The following is a 13,564-nucleotide window of genomic DNA, read 5'->3' as shown; positions in this document are numbered from 1 at the left end:
GCTCTCTGTAAAGGAATACATGGACAATTACAAAAGCTGGTATTAGGGGATCCCTGGGTGGCTCAGTGGTTTAGCGCCTGCATTTGGCCCAGGGTGTGATCCTGGGGTCTCAGGATGGAGTCCCGCATCTGGCTCCTGGTATGAAGCCTGCTTCTCCCTCTGCCTGTGTCTCTGCGCCTCTCTCTCTATCATGAAATTAAAAAAAAAAAAAAAAAAAAGCTGGTATTAATTTAATTTTGATTCACTGCTCTACTTTATTTCCTACAAGATTTAAATGGCAAATGCATAAAAATAATTATACATCTCTATTATTGGGCATACAGTAATAAAGATATAACTTGTGATACCAGTAACATAAAGTAGGGGGAGAATTTTACAGGAGTATAGTTTTCACATGCTACTTTAAGTAGGATCAATTTAAATTAGGCAGTTATAACTTTTGGATGTTATATGTAATTCCTATGGTAACCAGATAGATATAGATATGATATAAACATGACATATCACAAATATATGATATAAAGATAAGTTTTTAAGGACACCTGGGTGCCTCAGCAGTTGAGTGTCTGCCTTTGGCCCAAAGCGTGACCCCGGGGTCCTGGAATCGAGTCCCACATCAGGCTCCCTGCATGAAGCCTGCTTCTCCCTCTGCCTGTGTCTCTGCCTCTCTCTGTCTCTCATGAATAAATATATAAAATTAAAAAAAAAAAACGATAAGTTTTTAGAATGACTAAACTATCAATTATGCCATGGTAATATTTATGAAATTTTTCAATTTAAGTAAAGTATGCTGTGCAGAGAAGTTATCAAAGAAGTACATTACAAGCTTCCTGCCCTTATGGATCTTAAAACTTCTAAGAGAAAACAAAGACATTTGAAACACTTTTTAAAAATAACATAGAACGTAATTTCTTAAAATAAATTTTAATCAAATATGTAAGAAGTGAAACAGGTGATTAAAAAAGGATGAATCAATGAAGAGAAAAGTTAGAGCCAACAATGCAGGACATGAAATCTGTTAAAACAGGCAAAAAGTTATAAAGGAAAAAAAAGGATTAGAGTTGATTTTATTCCAAGTACTAACTCGGTCACTTTTCAATTATATACCCCTAATCCATATTTACAATAGTTTCAATAGTCTTTTCTATATAACAAATTTATAAAATAGTAAGTAATAAAACATCTGTTTACTTCAAACTTCAAACCTCTCAGGCTCCAACCTTTCCACTGAGGTCTAACTGGCCCCACTGGCCCACTTCATTGCTTGCTTGAATTTCTACCAGGTGGATTTCCCCTCCACAAATCTTTGCTTCTCCAGTTTTTTCCATCTCAAAATAAATGAAACCACCATCCCTCAAGGTGCTCAACTATCCCTGATTTATCTTTCCTTCATCCCAACCTACACATCCAATCCACAACTTGGTATGGTTAAACCCACCTTCAAAATAATTTTCAAATTATTCATTCCTAGGCTGATCCACCATCATAACTTCTAACCTTCATTCCTTGTTATTTGCTTTCTTTGCTCACTATAATCCATCATATATAAAAACATAATAAAGCCAAAATAATCTTTCTAAAATACAAGTCACACTATTCCCCACCTAAAATCCTCCAGCTTTATTCCAAAATAATTTCATCCACTCAGAGAAAATTCTAAGTTTTTGGTTTGGGGTATATTTCCTACTTGTTTCTTTTTTTAAATGAAGTAACAGATGCCAAAGAGGAAGTATCTCATCTTGAGTTTGAACTCTGAAGTCAGGTTACCTGGGTTCAAATCATGGTTCTATCACTCTGCAGTTAAGTAATCTTGGGAAAATTACTTAAGCCTTTCTGGGTCTCAGCTTCCTCTAGCTAAAGATTAATTTTTTGATGCTCACTGATTGGCTAGGGTTATAAAGAGTTACTACACAGTAAGGTTTAGAGTGGGAGAGCTATATAATGAATATGATTAATATTACCACTGGATAAATGCAAAGCTGTTCCTGAATTATTCAGACATTTATTTTGGCATCACTATGGCAATTCTCCTTCTCACACCATATCCAGCTTGGGGGAAAGACTGAACCTTCGAGACTGCTTCCTGAATCAGCCTGCTAGACACGCTCACTCAGCCATCAAAACACCTGCAGCCGCTAAACCAACGACCACACCCACACACTCAGGCGCACCATGAATGATGCCAGCTAGAAAGATGTTCAGAGCAATGCCATTTTTAAAGGCAAGAAAGAAATAAACAATATAAAAGCCCCCAAACCAAATGGCTGAAAAACAATGGCAGAGCAACACGAAGAAAATACCCTAATGGCAAGGACAAGGAGGCACACAGATGAAATCATGCTATGTAGGAAAAAATGAGGTCAACATATACATATATATAGACACACATATACATATATATGCACATATACGCATATATATGTATGCATCTATACACATATACACATATATACATATGTGTGTGTGTATATATATTACAATAGCATAAAATGTGTGTATCCTTTTATTTTCTGTAAAGATGCTCATTTGTTGTAAATAAAGCTTTATTAAAGGACACACACTGTAAGCCCAGATGTCTCTCAGGGCATCTTCTAGCTCTAGTATTTAATGATCCTATGAAAACCTAAGTGTGCAACACCCACTGGTGTTTACCACTGTTAAACAGCATATCCACATTTTTAAAAAGAGTTTATTTATTTATTCATGAGAGACAGAGAGAGAGGGGCAGAGACACAGGCAGAGGGAGAAGGCTCCATGCAGCGAGCCTGACGTGGGACTCGATCCCGGGTCTCCAGGATCACACCCTGGGCTGCAGGCGGCGCTAAACCGCTGAGCCACTGGGGCTGCCCGCATATCCACATTTTACAAAAGCCTCATGTCAGAGATGGGATTGCCCAAGGGACACCAGGCATGTTGGGTATCAAGGCCAGAACAAGAACTTGCCACATCAGGTCTATTATAGGACATTAACTCTTAAAAATGACAAAGAAAGCATGTGTGTAAGCAGTACTAGGTGCAATTTATTTCTGTACAGAAATAAAATACTGAATTCTGGATCAAGTGTTTCAATTCTTTTCTAGTTAGGTCTTATCTCAATACTTGCAAATAAAGTAATAAAACAGGCAAAAAAAATGCCAAAGAATCAAAAATTCAGTTTCTAGCCTTGTTTTAAAGAGATGTCTGAATATTATGTTGGACTGCAAATCAACCATAGGGAAGAAGAAAATTGGTCCTTAAAAAAAATTTTTTTTTAATGATTTCTGTATAATTTTCCTCTTAGATTACTACAGGTCTTATATTTGGATCTTAAACTGCTTAAAATATTACAAAATTCATTTAAAAATCAATGTAAAATGCAGTATACCAAAAAGCCCTACATATATTATAACAATAATAACAATATTTTGGAGGGGATCTTTCTACCAAGAAAATTCTACCTTATTTAAAAAATTCTACTCTATTAAAAGTAGATCAGCAATCCAATCCCTGGTTCAATTTCTACATGAACTACTTACAATTTGGGCAAAGTTTTCTATAATTTTATAAGATGACTTTAAAAGTTTTTCTTTTATTTTCTAAATCGTGCCAGGTCTATAATCACTTAGAAGGCTGCCAAACTAAGTTTGGAGTGGCTCCAAACACACCCAACATGAGCGTGTACACATAAGGTAAAGAAAGAGTTCAAAACCAATGGATCTCCATTTGTTTATTTTCACTAACCACAGCTAACTATGTTAAACCAATTTTCTTAGTAAAAGGTTAGTATAACCTGTGTACTTTAAAGAATATAGGCTTTCAAGATGTAGAGCTAATCATATACATTCTACAGATTATCAGTGAACTATTACAAACACTGTGATGAGTATCTGACATTCAATGAACGCATGGTACACAACGTCTGCAGAACTATACAAGCACAACTATATACACAGCACACGTAGAGAAGTCAGAGGAGGACATACAGTACTGAACACTTAGAACCCATGTGGGTCTCCCCCAACCCACACCCCTTTGTTGGGAAACATCAACAATTTTCTAATTTTGTTACAATAAATATTTGTTCATGAGGCAGTATTTGTGAGCCTCAACTGAACTAAATTACCTGACTCAAAGCTGGGATGGAGCTTGTCTGAGAAGTGGTTTGAGATATGGGACCATTCATCTGTAAAATTGAAAACATCAAACGCACCCTCATTACAATGTAAGCAGTATTTTCAAGCTACAGTAATTTAGCAAAAACAAAACCTATTGAGAAAAAACATTTTTACATAACAAAGAAATTCAGTGAGATATGCAGAAAGATATAGGAGCTTTGAAACTTAAAATATTTTAAAATTCTGACTGACCACCATAGGCAAAATTCCTTGTAATTTCCATGGGGAAAATTAAGAAAAATCTGCTTTGCTTGACAGGATAAAATCTTAAAAGCAGTCAAAATAAAAATTTATATTACAATATTAATCAATTCTTTTAAATACATACCATTAGAACATGTGTAATGTTATTACAGTATTTATAAATCACTGTCATTTTTCTAGAGGGTTTAAACTCCCAAGAGTTTTAAGCATTTGTTTTGTCTCACCTTGTCCTGATAGCTTCCTCTACTACTAAGCTATCCATAAACTTACTCAGACTAGAACACCTGTATTTAGGTTTAAGATATGCCAGAGTTACTACTCTGATGGTACTTATAAAATCCAACATAACATCTGTGATCAGAAGAAGAGCAGAGTGAGGCCCCAGACCAGCTCTGGCCTCGCCCCCTACTCACCAGATGAGCGCTGTCTTTCCCTTCCTGGACTCGCTGGCCCTGCGGTTCAGCCACGACCTTAGTGTCCTGATCAGAAGTCATGAGCTGTTTACTCTGTGGCCGCACTGGGAGAAGCTGAATGGCAACTGTAGGGTGCTGTAAAACAACAAAACAACCCATCAGTAGCTTATAGTACAGAATACAACAGATTCTTCAAATTAATACTAGGAGGTCTTCAAATCTTCAAGTTTTCCAGGACATTTGTTGCTCCTCCGGAATCTAAGTAGTTTATTTACTTACTTACTTATTTTTAATTGAGGCTCCAGGCCCAGCATGGAGCCCAACACAGGGCTTGAACTCATAGCCCTGAGATCAAGAGCCCAGCTGAGATCAAGAGCTAGCTGCCCAAATGACTGAGCTGCCCAGGCATCCCTGCAGTCTAAGTTTAAACAAATCTGCCCATAATTTACACCTTTATATTAACCCAAGAATATCGTAAGACTAGAAATTGTGTGCTAACACATACAAACCCACTCATGGCCAGAAAACCATCTTTTTAAACAGAAAGTAACAAAACTAATAGAACTCCAATTTGTATTTTATGAATCCCAAATTTACATATATCATTTTGACTGTCGTTCCAGGACAACAGTTGTCAAGAGAAATAAATAGTAATTAGTTAAAAAGGAGTCCCTTCAAAATCCTGACCCACACAAACCAAAAACCACTTGAAGACAGTAGGAGTGGTGCTGCAAAGCAGGCTTTCCAAAGTACTGGCTCAGCTCAACAGTCAGGAAACTAAATTTCAAACAAGATAGCTCATTTGATTTTCCCAAACAGAGTAGTAATTCTGGTTCACAAGAGACTGAATACTCATGATTTTGTACCATCAGCATGAGAACCAGGGTTCCCAGATACCCAGGGCCAACTCTGGTGTACCCTCTTTCTGCAGCAAGCCACACCACCCCACACCACCACCAGGACTGGATTTAATCCAGGTACCTTTCAGGCTCTTCTGAAAACAGAGCATCCTCTTGCCAGATATGGAGATTTAAAAGCTAGCTATTTCTGTCTCATGAGGTAACCATGCAGGTGTTTAGTTTTTATAATGGTGCTCCCTACATTCAATAACCTGCTTATAATAAATTCCCAAAACCCTTGTAATGAAATAATCTGATGGTCAAAAGCAATCTCATCGAACGGTCCACTATATCATCAGCCACAAAAGCACAAGATCACTTCTGTGCTATTAGACAGGTTTGGCAATATAAACTGCTTAAAAAGAAAAAACACTTGAAACCAATCAGTTTCACAGAGGTCAACGTCTTCCAAAATACAGAATGAATGATAGGTGTTAAACTGTAAGAGTTTGCAATATGTGAAACTATCATAGAGGCAAACATTGACTCTCCCCAAATACCAAATCCAGGAAATGAAGTCGTGGGATGGTAACCAAACCGACAAGTCACAAAAGGGCTTACAGTTTTACCACTATGCACTTCTAGATTTGTTAAGATTCTCAAAGAAAAAAATGTTTGGTTAAAAACTAGGTAAGATAGCCAAAATGGGGAAAAATTCAACTACGAATTTCTTTTATTACAACTACTACGTGTATTTTTTCAGTCAGAGATTCTGTGCCTCCTGAGAGAACGAGCAGCAATGCCAGGAAGTTGTCTTTCAAAACAAACAAATAATATCCACACACCTGGGGGACGCCCAGGTGGCTCAGGGGTTGAGCATCTGCCTTTGGCTCAGGGCGTGACCCCGGGGCCCTGGGATCGAGTCCTGCACTGGCCTCTCCACAGGGAGCCTGCTTCTCCCTCTGCCTGTGTCTCTCATGAATAAAAAAAAAAAAAAAAAAAAATATCCACACACCCAGGATGTGGTCTTATTACAAACTTACAGCAAACAGGAGCACTGAGGAGTACCAGGTACAGGAGGATCCAGACAAGCAGGCTGGCTTCCTCAACACATACTGGCCAAACCACTGCTTTATTTGGTTGTATGGCTTTATTCAATTCAAACAAACAACAATCAGGGAAGTCACAGTGATGGCATATTTTAATAAAAATGATGCTGTGGTCATCTTTAAAAAAAGAGGCCTAATCTTACAAAGTTGCATACTTATTTACAGGCGCAATAACACGGTGGTTAGAATTTTCCTCAAAATAATACATGTGGCAGAGATGTGGGAGTTCCTATTTGTTCCCCTTGGAAGAGGGGTATGGGGGTTAACAATCTGATCCACTCTACTTCTGCATGCTTTAAATGTTCCCTGACAAAAGGTTAAAAAGGTAGCATGGCAGTGTCCTAGCACAACAGACACAGCAGGCCTCTTATCCACAAACAAGTCATCTTGACGTCACGCCACTCTCTCTCTTAATTACTGACCTAACATGCACTGTTTTTCAAAAGTCCTACAGCTGGAAAGAGGGCTTACTGATCTCCACCTTGTTTAAGCAGCACGAAAGGTACAAAGTATTAAATCAGACTTTATCAAATGTCTGAATCTAAAATAAAACAGAGTACGATGATGCAACAGTGACAATAGTTCAATAAATAACAAAACCACCTTTTTATTACTAGGTCAAAAGACCAAACCTACACTGAGACTTAAACCATTTAAACTACTGCTTCCAGGAATCGCAGAAGAGCAGGTCTCTAGGTTTTAAAGAGGAATACGCAAGGGGGGTGGGGGTGGGAACTTACCACCAAAACAAAGCATTTGCAGCATAAGACCTAGTAGTAGTTTGAAAACCTGATAGTGTCAGAGGCAGCCCTCACAAAGCCTTCCTGAGCTGAACAAAAGGACTTATTTCCCCTATTTGATTTCATCTCTGGATGTGAAAAGGCAAAAAGATGCAGTCAAAGGGCCCTGCCTCCTGTCCTGTGGTCTCTATATAGGGCCAGACATTTTTAATTTCACCTGTCAAAGGTACATGTAAAGTTTAATCAATCTTATTAAATACTTGGGAGAGTATGGTTCTCTCAGATCTGTTCATAAAGAATCCTTTTCCTGTATACCAGAAATGTTTGTTTGCTTCATAATGAAACATCCCATCTCGGAAGGCCCCATGACATTCAGGTTCACTTCTCCTTAGTCCCCTCTAACTGGGACAACTCCTCAGTCTTCCCTCATCTTTTCTGTGCACGTTCCAAGAGTGCTGGTTAATGCTTCTGTCACACGAACCTGGGGCACTGCACTAGGAAAGCAAGGAAGCCAGTGAGCACGCTCAAGGTCGCAGCACAGAACCAACAGGAAAGGAAGGCAAGGGCTCTCCCAGCTACAGGTGGACAACAGGCAGAGCATGCAGAGCAAGCGGGTAACACCCACCTTAGAATCCACAACAGTTTAGAACGCCACCACTACGCTGGTTACTTTTGGAGGTTGTTGGGATATCAACTCACTTTTCTGAAGACTTCTAAAGACAAACTGTCACCAGCCTGCCCCTCCTGGATGACTACTGCAGCATGACCAGGTGCTAGTGAGAGCAAACTGCTCTCTCTGTACAGGAGCCACAATGAATAAAAACAGTGAGCAATCAAATTAGAAAATGAAACTGTTTGCAACATCTAATGAAGTAACAATAACCATAGATGTCTCCTAAAGCCCGGTGGAGAGTTGATGGAAAGCTTCATAATGGTCAGATCAGATGGACATTAAGGTGACTTTCAATCCCATCACTAATGTGGAACAACTAGGTGCTAAATTCTTCTTGATGTGAGGAAAGAGCACCGTTTATTAAGCATTCTTGCCAAAAAAAAAAAAAGAACCTGTAGTTAATCAAACCTCTAGATCGGACTCACAATTTAAAGGAAATTCTGGAGCAATATATGTTAAATCACACTGACACAAAGCCATTAGCTAAAACCAAAATGTGGGGCATTCTAGAAGACAGATGACCTCATTTCTGCAGCAAACCTAAGACATGGAAAAATGGGAGAGATTTTTTTATTGCTACAAAATACAAAAGCTTTAACCAAAATAACCTTACGTAACGTGAGAAGTGTATCTGGATTGAAATAAATTAACTTTAGAATGACATTTTTGACAGGAAAAATTTGACTGCCTAGGTAATAAAGGATATTATGGAATGATTATTAATTCCACTGGGCACAATCCAGGTGCTGTGTCTGTTTAAAGGTCTTATCTGGGAGATATATAAACTAAAGACTATGGATGACATTATATACCAGGAATTTGCCTTAAAATATGCTCACAATTTTTTTTGGAAAATTTAAAGGAAAAAACAAAAATACAAGAATGCAGCAAGTAGCTGGTGGTAAGACTACATGATGGGCACACAGAGGACTGCTCTACTACTCACCCTATCTCTGTAGTTAAAACTTCCCACAATAAAAAGTAAATAGAAAAATCTGGAGCACCGGGTGGCTCCAATAAAAAGTAAATAGAAAAATCTGGAGCACCGGGTGGCTCAGTGGTTGAGCATCTGCCTTGGGCTCAGGTCATGACCTGAGGTCCTGGGATCAAGTTCCGCATAGGGCTCCCCACAGGGAGCCTGCTTCTCCCTGTGTCTCTGCCTCTGTCTCTCATGAATAAATAAATGAGAAAAATCTGACTAGGATATGTACTAGTATCCATCTAAAACTTCACACACTGTTACTTAAAATCTGTGCTACATATAAAAATATGTAAACTATTTAATGTTCATAGCAGTTTTAGTAAAAAAAAAATTATAGAAAAGCAGAAACTAATGCAATGTATCACACCTATATAAAATATTGAGAGATTACATTAAGTTAAAAAAAAGCAGGATAGAAGACTGTGGACAGTATAATTACAGCTATGTTCTAAAAATTCACATAATTTTGTGAATATTTACAAGTAAATACACCAGATTAACTAATATGTGTGACTTAGTGTTAAAATACCAGTACTGTATTTTGTTTCATTTCTCAACTCTCAGTTACTCCTCTGGCTTGCTGGTTCCACCTTTACCACGTTTACCAATCAAGCACCCAGTCCTTCCTACAGAAAGCATAAAGTATTGATCCAGCAGGAAAAGCATCCAAGTCCCTTCCCAGTGGGTTGTCAATAGAGATTAATAAAACCACCAATTGGCTGCAAACATTAACATTTTCTTGTAAAATGCACAACTCAGTTTTGTTCTTTATGAGAGAGGGTCTCAAACACTGGCCTGAGCCTGTCATGGGTCCCAGAGACCTCCCCAGGCCCACCAGTCACACCAACTGTCACAACAATGCCAAGATGCTGTTTCCTTTGCACTCACACTCTCTCCTGGTAAACTGCTGTGGAGTTCTGGTGCAGTTAGAAAGAACAGCCAAGGTTATAAAAAAAAGACTATCAACAACAAAACTAAAAGACAACCTACAGAATGGGAGAGGATATTTGCAAATGACGTATCAGATAAAACACTAGTATCCAAGATCTATAAAGAACTTCTTAAACTCAACAGCAAAGAAACAAACAATCCAATCATGAAATAGGCAAAAGACATGAAGAGAAATCTCCCAGAGGAAGACATAGACGTGGCCAACAAGTACATGAGAAAATGCTCCGCATCACTGGCCATCAGGGAGATACAAATCAAAACCACAATGAGATCCCACCTCACACTGGTGAGAATGGGGAAAATTAACAAGGCAGGAAACCACAAACGTTGGAGAGGATGCGGAGAAAGGGGAACCCTCCTGCACTGTGGGTGGGAATGTGAACTGGTACAGCCACTCTGGAAAACTGTGTGGAGGGTCCTCAAAGAGTTAAAAATAGACCTGCCCTACGACCCAGCAATTGCACTGCTGGGGATTGACCCAAAGATACAGATGCAGTGAAACACCGGGACACCTGCACCCCGATGTTTATAGCAGCAATGTCCACAATAGCCAAACTGTGGAAGGAGCCTCGGTGTCCATCAACGGATGGATAAAGAAGATATGGTCCATGTATACAATGGAATATTCCTCAGCCATTAGAAACGACAAATACCCACCATTTGCTTCGACATCGATGGAACTGGAGGGTATTATGCTGAGTGAAATAAGTCAATCGGAGAAGGACAAACATTAATATGGTCTCATTCATTTGGGAAATATAAAAAATAGTGAAAGGGAATAAAGGGGAAAGGAGAAAAAATGAGTGGGAAATATCAGAAAGGGAGACAGAACATGAGAGACTCCTAACTCTGGGAAATGAACTAGGGGTGGTAGAAAGGGAGGTGGGCGGTGGCTGGGGGTGACTGGGTGACGGGCACTGAGGGGGGGCACTTGATGGGATGAGCACTGGGTGTTATTCTATATGTTGGCAAATTGAACACCAATAAAAAATAAATTTATTAAAAAAAAAGACTATTAAAACACTCCTGGGATCCCTGGGTGGCGCAGTGGTTTAGCGCCTGCCTTTGGCCCAGGGCGCGATCCTGGAGACCCGGGATCGAATCCCACGTCGGGCTCCCGGTGCATGGAGCCTGCTTCTCCCTCTGCCTGTGTCTCTGCCTCTCTCTCTCTGTGACTATCATAAATAAATAAAAATTAAAAAAAAAAAAAAAACACTCCTCACTTTTCAAACTATGTATTTTGTGTAAGGTCAGATTTCCTTCTCATCCTTCAACCAAAATAACATATCACTAACAGATCAAATGCAGAAACAGAAGAATCCCCCTGAGAGTCTATTAAATATTGAAAAGATTTATAAAAATATAAAACAAGATCATTCTCATTAAATTATTTTTTTTGTTTTGGAAGATTGTTACCTTTTCATAACCAATGTTATTTACATTACGTGTAATGGCTTTGTGATTACTGTCAAAAAATATCTTTTTAAATTTGTCTTAATTTTTATACAAAAACACAATAAGCCCTATAAACAAAAGTTCTTAAAGATCTTCAGGGCAGCCCAGGTGGCTCAGTGGTTTAGTGCCGCCTTCAGGCCAAGGCCTGATCCTGGAGTCCCGGGATCGAGTCCCACGTCAGGCTCCCCCCGCATGGAACCTGCTTCTCCCTCTGCCTGTGTCCCTGCCTCTCTCTCTCTGTCTCTCTGTCTCTCGTGGATAAATAAGGGCTTAAAAAAAAAATCTTCAATAATGTTTAAAAGTGTAAAGAGGTCCCAAGATCACAATGTTTGAGAACCACCAATATAAGACAAAACGAGTCCTGATGTACAGATCCTCAATGTTCCCGGAGAAGAGACATCCTATGCTCATGGATGGGAAGACAAAGTAGTCAGGATGGCAATACTCCGCACATCTACAGTCAATGCAATCCCACCTGCCTTTTTTGCAGAAATTGATGAGCTGATCCTAAAATTCCTATGGAAATGCAAGGGACCCAGAATAGCCAAACAATCTTGCAAAGAACAAAGTTGGAAGACTCACACTTCCTAATTTCAAAACTTAGTACACAACTATACCAATTAAGATAGTGTAGTACTGGCACAAGGGGAGACATACAGATCGTAGACAGAATTCAAGAGTCCAGAAATAAACCCTCACATTTATGGTCAGTTCATTTTCAAATGGGTGCCAAGACCATTCAATGGGGAAAGAACTCTTTTCAACAAATGGTGCTGGGACAACTGGATATCTACATGCAAAAGAATGAAGGTGGACCTCTACAACACTCTCTCTATATAAATTAATCAAAATGGATCAAACACCTAAATAAGGGGCACCTGGTTGGTTTAGTTTGTGGAGCATGCAACTCTTGATCTCAGGGTTGTGAGTTCAAGCCCACATCGGATATAGAGATTACTAAAAAATAAAATAAACTAAAAAAACCCCAACAAACAACACCTAAATGTAAGAGCTAGAATTACAAAACTCGGAAGAAAACACAGGAGTAAATCTTCATGAGCCTGGATGAGGCAATGTCTTCTTAGGACACCAAAAGCACAAGCAACAGAAGAACAAATAAATTGGTTTTCATAAAAATTAAAAACTTTTGGGCTTCAAAGCACACCACCAACAAAGTGAAATGGAAGAAAATATTTGCAAATTATATACCTCATAAGGGTCAGTGTATATGTACAGAGAAAGAAACAGAGGAGTGTGTTCCTAAAACTCAATTGTAAGGGGCAAATAAGTAAAAACAAAAAAACGAAACAAAAAAACCCACAAGAAACAAACAAACAAAAACCCCAGCAGAGTATGAATTGACATTTTCCCAAAGAAGACATATAAATGGCCGATAAGCACATGAAAAGATGTTCAACATCATTAGTCATTAGGGAAATGCAAATCAAAACACGAAATACCACTTCAAACTCACTGGAATGGATATAATCAAAAAGACAAATAACAAGTGTTGGCAAGGATGTAAAGAACTGGAATCTGAATACACTGCTGGTGGGAATGTAAAATGGCATGGGCACTTAATAAACAGTTGCAGATATTGAACACAAAGTTATCATATGACCCAGCCATCCCATACCTAGGTACATACCCCAGGGGACACAAAGCATGTATCATCACCAAAACTGGGTACATGAGTATTCATAGCAACACAACAGCCAAAATGTGGAAATAACTCAAAAAGTAAACTATTAGAGGTTAAAATCCTTATTTTCATACTCGTGTTTGGTGTACTTCAGTAGATTAGCGAATAACAATGATAGAATCAGTTTGAGAATTTGATAATTTCTAAAACCATCAAAATAAAGTTATCATTCTTTTAAACATGAATTTTTTTTCCTGCTTACAAAAGGGTGGTGTGTAAACACAGATGATGTGTCTGTGTACCAGAAATGCAAAAAGAGAGAGAATTAGCATTTGGACCTCTGTTATGCAATGATTACTCTAAGTGCTTTACTTGTCACTGAATCAACTTCAATTCTTACTG

General features: G+C 38.7%; 1 protein-coding gene across 3 annotated transcripts in view; it reads right to left on the bottom strand.

The window, feature by feature from the left end:
* Window positions 1-13,564, bottom strand: part of LARP4B (La ribonucleoprotein 4B) — a 94,329-nt gene that overhangs the window by 61,534 nt on the left and 19,231 nt on the right. For all 3 annotated transcript variants that reach the window (XM_072825982.1, XM_072825980.1, XM_072825981.1), the window contains exons 2-3: window positions 4,772-4,906; window positions 4,103-4,162 (exon numbers count right to left, since the gene is read on the bottom strand). In XM_072825982.1, coding sequence (XP_072682083.1) covers window positions 4,103-4,162; window positions 4,772-4,852 — 141 coding nt within the window. In that variant the 5' untranslated portion in view covers window positions 4,853-4,906. The remainder of the gene's footprint in view (window positions 1-4,102; window positions 4,163-4,771; window positions 4,907-13,564) is intronic.

This window comes from Canis lupus, chromosome 5, assembly GCF_048164855.1.
Source record: "Canis lupus baileyi chromosome 5, mCanLup2.hap1, whole genome shotgun sequence".
NCBI classification, from domain to species: Eukaryota; Metazoa; Chordata; class Mammalia; order Carnivora; family Canidae; genus Canis; species Canis lupus.
The sequence above is the reverse complement of the archived record's forward strand: the minus strand, read 5'-3'. Positions and strand labels throughout refer to the sequence as shown.